We start from the raw sequence: 8,575 nt of genomic DNA, 5'->3' as shown, positions 1-8,575 counted from the left end.
TTATGAAGAAGCTCAGGAGATGCTCTGACATTCCTCACTTCGCACCATCGTGCTCCTTCCCCTACATACACTTCGTAATTTTTTTCTCCAGGAAAAAGGGCTGCTGCTGGGACTTTAATTATCTTTTGCTCAATATATGTTTGAAAATTGAAGTTGTTGACCTTAAAATATTTCCAAAGTTTCAGGTTCTGAAATTTAAGTATATACAGAAATAATACACTTTGAGTTAATTTTCATGTGTGATACCAACAAGTTACCCAACGTTTCATGATCATTTTGGCTATGTCCATGTGTTTTATTTCCTCATGATCTCAGGATAAATTCTTACATTTTGATTCAAAAACAGAAGGTTGGATTTTCATTGAGATTGTATTGTGTCATGGCTCAATTTGGAGAATGTGATTTCTAGTTTTATATAGTCAATTAATTTTTATTCAGTCAAGCGCCAACCAATATCACTGTTATTATTGAAGATGGGGTTAACATCTATAATTACTTTAGTTTATATAATGTTACTTTGATAACATGGGCCTCAAGAGTAAAAACACATTTCCAGGTACTTGATGGGAATTCCTGCTTGAGTCGCTAAACTGTCTCCCCTGCCAAGGGAGACAATTATATGTAATAAATAAGCAAATGAAGTAAAGTCTTCATAAGAAAAATTTTCTCTTCTTTCCTTCTGCCTTTTATTGGTTCTCATGTTACATGTTAAGTTGTTAACAATATGAAGTCTTCTAGTGCAGAAGTATGGAATAACTTTGTATTTCATTATATTTCTTTCAACTATGACTTAATTTCCAGGGTATAACTCTTTTACTTCTTTAATTTTAAGTCTTTTATACTTTTTGATGCTACTGTGAGTGAAATATTCTTTTTAAAAAGTTATTAGCATTTGATAATTATACATAATAGAATATAAATGGGTTACTTCGTGGCATTTTCATACAAGCATGAGATGTATTTTTTTTTATCATAGTCACCACCAATTACACTCTCCTGTTCCTCTTCTGCTCTAAAACTCATTAGACCATCAAAACAAATAAATCATGTAGAAGAGGATGAGGAAATTCATTAGGTCAAATAAATAAATGAATATAGAAGAGAGAAGAAGAAGAGAAACAATGGAATTGTTTCCTTAATTTTCTTTGGGATTATCCATTGATAGGGTATGAAACAGTATCATGTGGATTGGATCAAATAATTGTTAGGAATCCAACATAACTGTCTTTTGTCTGTGAAGTTAGTGCCATGGATAATTACGTAATAATATTCTGTTAATAAAATTATGATATTAATTGTACGTGTTATGGGTACAGTGTAAAAATTCAATTCAATATGTAATTACCAAATAAGAAAAATTAGTATTTTCCTTTTTAAATAATTTTTATTAATTTATTCATATTAAATCTAAATTGTTATCCCATCTCTTGTATCCTCCCTCCTGCTTTCACCCTATTCCCCTCCCCTATCACTGTGACTGAGGGGGACCTCCTCTCCCTCTGTATGATCATAGGGTATCAAGTCTTTTCTTGATAGCCTGTTATCCTTCCCCTTGGGATAGATGTGAGGACATCCTATTGGGACTCTAGGTGAGAAAAGTATAAGAGAATGGGGCAGTAGAAGGATCCAGAGGGTCCTAGAAACCTACAAGAAGAACATCATGATGGGCGGATCTGGGCCCAGGGGTTGTGCTAAACTATGTCATCAACCAAAGATAATACATGCAGGAAATATCGAAACCCTACCCAGATCTAGAAATGGACAGGACATTCTCCACAGTTGAGTGGAGTGTGGGGACTGACTTTCACATGAAAAATTAGTATTTTCATATCATTCAATACTTATTATTTATTTCTATGGGAAACTTTAAAACACCTAATATCTGATTATTTATCAAATATGTAATAAATTGTTTTGATCTATTGCCACATTGTTGCTTTTTCTATAGGAGAAAAAAAACTTAATTTCCTGTTGTATTTTTGTACCTGTTTTCCCTATCCTTCCTAGCCTCTAGTCATCTATATCCCAGTCTCTACCTCTCTAAAAACAACTTTAAAATGTCAATATGCAAAGAAAGTCTTCAGTGTTTTGTCTTCTATGGCTGAATTTTTTCAGTAATCATAATCTCTGACAGTTCCTTCTATTTTCCAGAATGACAGGATTTCTTTTTTATGAATGAATAATATGCCATCATGTATAATATTGCCCATATTCCCTGTCCCCACTCATCCACTTGACAGACACACCTCAGTTTACTCTTTATCATGTCAATGGTGAATTGCGCCTGCAGTAAACAGAATTGTTGAGGGGTTTCTTTGCGACACCAATTTTATTTCTATGAATATATACTCAGTAGTGGGGTTAGTGATATGTATCATTAATATATATCAAATATATATATAATGTATATCAAATATATATTTGAAGCTATAAATATTTCAGAAATAATATCTACTATTTAGCCATATACTTCTCTTTTTCTATAATAATATCTACTCTTATTAATATCACACTCTTAAGTTTGGTAGCCTTTGTATCACTTTAGAAATTTAGAGTTTATAAAAAACTGAACCTCTGTAGAGTTTATTCAGGTGATGTTCTACTTACTGACTTTGAACTTCGAAGTACTATTTAGCTAAACCTGGAAAACTTATTTAGTCCTCTTATCTAAGCGCGCGCGTGCGCGCGCACACACACACACACACACACACACACACACACACACTATCTGAAATGCTAGTATGCTGGTAAATTTAATGATTATGTATTTGGAGAGGCCTTAAAATACATAAAGCTCAAATATTGGTCCAGCTGTTCTTTTCAGCTATTTTGCATTAAAGGGAGGACAGAGTTTGAATACTAGTTAATTCTTGTTTTGAAACTTTCAGAGTGAAAAGGCATTTGGCCTATAAATATCCAGTTTGTACAATGGTGACATGACAGTTTTATGTATGTGAAGAGCTGGAGTTCTACTTTATTAATTCCAGAAACAAAAGATATTTCCCCGCTGCTAAACTCCAGAATGTCTTTTTCTCCATGACTGACTCTGTTTCAACCCATTTATCTTTGTGTGTATGCTTTATCCAAGCCTCAGTAGCATGCTGTGCAGCAGTGACAGGATATAAGTTAATACATACCCACAGCACAACAAGCTGAGCAATTGACTCGAAGAAGTAGAAACAAATGGTTTTACGAATACACAGTTTTCAGACTAAAAAGTATATGCAACTATGTTAATATAGTGTAGTAAAAACATAGATAAATCCTTAGTTTAAGGAGGTTCAGGACTGCTTCTGAAACCAGAGGCCCATGGATTTCTAAGTCTGGTTGTTTTTGTCTCCCTATGATCAACCTCCAACAAGAGTGCTTTGGGAGGCACAACAGGGTGTGTGATGATTATGTGCATGATTGTGTGGATGTGCATGCACACATGCATGCACACGTGTGCACTCATACATGTGAGTGTGAGATTTATGTGAAAGGATTTGGAAAAATATAAAAATTTGGTTGATGTTGGCTTATTTTGGTATTCTAAAGCTAAACATCCTGAATATTACATGCCCTCGAAAGATGTGTGATGGGAGACTTGCATCTATTTCATGAATGTACATAAAACAATGAGTTTTTCAGTAGCATGAACTGGACTTGTAGGGTTATAAAAAAAAAAGGAGGACAGGAAATTAGGAGGGGTATATCTGAGAGAGTCAAAGGTGAATCTGATCAAAGTCTCAAAACTAAAACTCCACAACCAACCAACAACAACCCAACCATATGTCCACACAGAGGACTGGGATACAACTCAGCAGGGTAGTGTTTGCCTAGCAGACACCAAGCCTTAGCTCCAATCCTCACCACCACACAGTAATGTCCTTATAGAGAATAGACACTGTGGCATATGCTTTTTGCCCTACTTAATCATGTGGCTGGGGCAGATGGATCATTTTGCTCAAAAAGTACCATGTAATCTTTCTCTCTCATCCCATATTACAGGAAACTTTTTGAGTGCACTGCTGCTTATAAGATTCTTAATAATTATGGGGGGAAGGTATACCTGAGGTAATAGAGAAATTGTGCATAGCAACCAAGTAATTTCATGGCAGGATACCTAGGTAGTTATTTTTCATTCCAGGATAGATATATGTGTCAGGCCATAATATGGTACCATCTTATGTGAATAGAGTTATGACAAGCTATCTTTATAAATATGATTGTGAAGTTGGGTTATAGTATCCTAGCCACAACTCTAATTCTTTTTGGAACTAGAAATCACTATGTCTTATGGCACTACCATAACCCATTCTAGGTTTTGATACTAGCAAGTAATACTCTGCAATAATCAATACCTAAAATGTGGAGCTGGCTTTGAATGGAGGTTGAAAGAATTTTGAAAATATGATAAACAATATATAGATCTCCTCGTTGAGATTGCTGGTAGAAAACTAGATATTTCTGAAACATCCCAGTGAAGGAGGGTAACTTTCAATTTAATACACTAATATTGCACTTCAGCTTCTGAGGTTTTTAAGGCACTTTAAGATGAAATTCATTTGAACTGATTATCTGTTCCAAGTCTACCATCATTCATGTACAGAATGGTCATTCTTGGCCTCCACTGATGGAAAGATAATCTTATTAGATATCTACCCTCTCCACATACTTACTTGGGAAATGGATGCTTCAAAACCTGTACTGGAGCCCTCTTGAGGTCCCTAAAAACTCCTGGTTGAAAGGAGAACTTGTTTTGCTTTCAAATAATGGCAATTAGCATGAAGGAAAGTATAGTTTTCTTCTGCACATTTGGTTCTAGGTGCTATACAGAGTAAGGGTTAGATATGTATTCCCTGGGGTAAAAGGAGATCAGGCGCTATGCCACAGAACATTAGTTTTTCAAACTATGACCAGCCTTCGGTTCAGGAGATTCCCTTGAGTCAGTTTAAAGCCATGCGAATGTATAACCACTACCTTGGGATTCCAGGACTGACTCAAAGCTTGAGGGCCACCCCTCCTTTTTGGTACTAATAGGTGTTCTGGGAAGTAGGTCTCTGTAGTCAGTTTTGTGTATCCTAGAAATGTTCAAAGTTGAGCAGCTTTCCTTACCTTGAGGATCTGTGTAGGAACCAGGCCCTACTGGGCTGCCTGCCTGTCTTGCTGTTTCATATCCTGTTTCTAGCAGCTTCCATGTCTGTGTTTATCTTGGTTAGCTAGTCATGTTTACTGCTCTGAGAAAGCGCCCCTCTCTTCCTCGAGACTTGTCCCCCTGTGTGCAATCACCTCTTGAGGGATTTCACCTGGGAGGAGGATTCCTGTTTTGCTGCCTGTAAGAAGGCTCTTTGGAACTCTGGAAATGAGAATAATAAACCACTGCCGCGGCTGCTGCTGCAGCTGCTGCTCTCTTAGCACGAAGGACCCGCTGTGTTATTGTGTGTGTGCGTGTGCGTGTGCGTGTGTGTGTACATGAGTTAAATCCTCAGTCCCTCGCCCCCAACTCGGTACCGTGGTGGCGCGGGCGCCACAGATCTGCAGTATGGAATGGACTCAAGCACAGTTTTAAGCCAAGGAGGGAGACATACAGCTTCAGTACAACACAGGGACTGGATAGAACTCCTAAGCCTTGGCTGCACTGAAATTAGAAGCCCTGGAGGTGAGCTCCAGCAATCTGGGCCCTTCTAAACCTCCCAAGCAATCCCGATGTGTGTGAAAGTCAGAGAAGCAATAGTGCTTTTGATCTTTTGTTTCACCATGGCACTTTTTTTTAAATTTCATGAAGCATATGATAAGACCAATCTTTTTGCCATGAAGAAATGTGTAAATATATATACAGGAAAGCATGGTTAAGTACTACCACTACTTGTAGACAGTTCTGAATTCTTTGCTTGTTTTAAAAAATACAACTTCAAGCAGACACAGATGGATTGCAGTAAGTTCCAGGCCAGCCTAATCTACTATAGTGAGCTGTAGGCCAGACAGGGTTACAAAGTAAGACTTTGCCTCAACAAAACAGAACAAAAAACCAAATGAAAAACAATGTAGCTCAAAGCAAAGTCTTCTGAGATGACACATTTCTTCCTAGACATTTTGACCCTTTTGTGCTTTTAGAGCTACTCTGACACAGAAAAGCCCAGATACCTTTGTCACTAGTAGACTTGTTCCAGCAATGCAAACAAGCCAAAAACAAAATTAAGGTGCTTGGAGAAAGGGACATAAGCAGAAAGAGAGAGTAAAGTGAGTCTACAGGTGCTTATATCTTGAGTTCAAGATCAGCAAGCAGCCTTACCTTCTGCAGGTGTGCTTCAGAGCTCAGGCAAGATGAAGGCGGTGGAGCACCACCTCAGATGGAGCCACAGGTGGCTTGGCTGGGAACAGTGAGGAGCTTCTGAGGAATCCTGGGGGGGCTTGGCAATCAACATCTTTATCTCTCAGAAAAAAAGTGTTTGTGCCATGGTAAGTGTTATATTTGCTCTGAAACACAGCCCTTTTTTTTGCTTTGCTCCATTCTTCCCATGTTGACTACTCCCAAAACCTTCATTATCAGGTACCAGGCCCTCTGGGGAGCTAGATAAAAGACATCCATAGGAAAGAATGCTTGTATTTTCTTTCCACTCCCCAAGATAGAGAGACCTTTAGCTAATTTAGTCCTGTGGTGGCTTTTTTTTTCCTCTACAGAGGAGAGAAATGAGCCAAAGGATGACAATGACTCTGTGAACGCAAGGCAGATGGCCAGCTCTTAAACCTTTGTATACTTTGATTGTCGAGTGACAATGAAGATTCTACAGTACCAATCTGAAAGATTAAGACCAAGAGACATACTTGAAAGAGGGCTCATGTGAACATAAATGTCTACACTATAGCTTTTCTGAAGTTAGTGGCCTTATCCATGAAATTTAGTGTTGAAATCCAATTTCTAATATAGTTGATATCACATGATGGATAATAAATACACATTGAAGTTTTTTTTCTTTGAATGAATATAAAGAGTTTATTCGGTGTGTATTTGGGTATACAACAACAAATATTAAACAACTTTTTTTAACTTTTTGTGCACAGGGCAGAGAACTGCCTGTACATGCTATGTTCACTTTTGGAACACAGATTTTAACAATTATTAATGCACAAAATCTTACATATCATGCAACTCTATGCCAAGATTCCAACTTTCTTCCATGCAACAGATATGAAGATCTAAATGGAAACCTAGCTAAGTCTTAAACACTTTTCCAGTAGCAAGTATAATATATGTTGTTTATGGGGAACCAGTCTTAACATTTCCTTGTACACAATGTTCACGTGCCAAATACAATGACAGGAGGACTTGTACATGTACAGATGAAACAGTTCTTATTTGAACAACAGAAAAGACAATGCAACTGTTCCACAGTTCCTGTCTTTACACAAGAAGCCACAACAATAGATTAACGTGATACACGAATGGAATTAAGAGAAATCTACACTTGAGGATAATCTTGTTTCAACTTATCTTTACTGACTGGGGTTGACGATACAACTCAATTTCTACGCACAAAGTACAGCACAAGAACTTGACCAGAATTCTACAGTTCTAATCAACAACAAAAGAGAGAGAGAGAGAGAGAGAGAGAGAGAGAGAGAGAGAGAAGAGAGAATTAGAGGAAGGTGGGAAGGAGAGGGAGAGGGAGAAAAAACCGTAAGAACACTGTTAACTTGAACCTGAGATGCCAACTCAGATTCCACCCTGAATTTGGTTGATTTGGATTAAGTGACAGAGTCAATAGAACCATTGAATTTCAGAGATCATAAAGTTGCACTATATGAAAGTAAAGAGCACATTTGAGTCAAGCATAGATAGAAAACATGAAGCCAAGGAAACAACACAGTTCACAGAATCCGTTTGCCCCTACAAAACATTTAAGCAGTTAACTTTGTTTTGTTTTAAAGAAGAGCTGTGGTCTTTTAAGTTTTCTTAGTTGGGAAGCAAATTGATCAGCATTAGTGCTGTGAAATTTTTTTTGCTGTGTTATCCCCAAAGTATAGGTGAGATCACGAGAAAATTTGGCAGTCCTTCTTCCAGGTTTAGTTCATTGATAATGCTTGGCATTCTATTGCTCAAGCTCAGTCTAAATTATGGGGCTTTAGTACGGATGATAATAAGGTCTATTGGCAGATAGAATAGGGAACTCTGCCTGTGTGTTTGGTAAACCTCACTGATAAGTTTGAACTTTTGGATGAAGGACTGCTAGAAGAATTCAACAGCACCTGGAGGTAAGGTTCTGTTATAGAGCCCTCGTTTTGCCCTCACTGGCTACGTTGATTCATTGTGGCTCATGGATTTGCCTCCATTCAGTACACCAGAGACGCTTCTGCTCTTGGTTGGGGTCCCACTTCCAGATCGGGAGAACTCCGTGAGATCGTGCAGAGACGGCTCCTTGTACATGGCCACTGAAAAGCACAGAGAGGGTGTTAAAACCTTTAAAGAGGGACACCGATGTATTGTACTGGTCAAAATTTCTACAACAGATCCTAGGCATTCTCACTTTAGAAATTTTAAGTCCAGGAGGCAAAGATCATGTTTGTTATCTCAACATTTTATAAGATCTTATAT

The 8,575-nt window shown here is 37.8% G+C and overlaps 1 protein-coding gene across 5 annotated transcripts in view; it reads right to left on the bottom strand.

The window, feature by feature from the left end:
* Positions 1-6,928: 6,928 nt before the first annotated feature.
* The window catches only part of FGF13 (fibroblast growth factor 13), a 511,366-nt gene continuing 509,719 nt past the window's right edge, over positions 6,929-8,575 (bottom strand). For all 5 annotated transcript variants that reach the window (XM_084789203.1, XM_084789202.1, XM_084789206.1 and 2 more), the window contains one exon: positions 6,929-8,412. In XM_084789203.1, the coding sequence (XP_084645329.1) occupies positions 8,276-8,412 (137 nt within the window). In that variant the 3' untranslated portion in view covers positions 6,929-8,275. The remainder of the gene's footprint in view (positions 8,413-8,575) is intronic.

Source organism: Acomys minous (genome assembly GCF_964271855.1).
Source record: "Acomys minous genome assembly, chromosome: 7".
NCBI classification, from domain to species: Eukaryota; Metazoa; Chordata; class Mammalia; order Rodentia; family Muridae; genus Acomys; species Acomys minous.
This window is presented reverse-complemented; position numbering and strand designations above follow the sequence as displayed.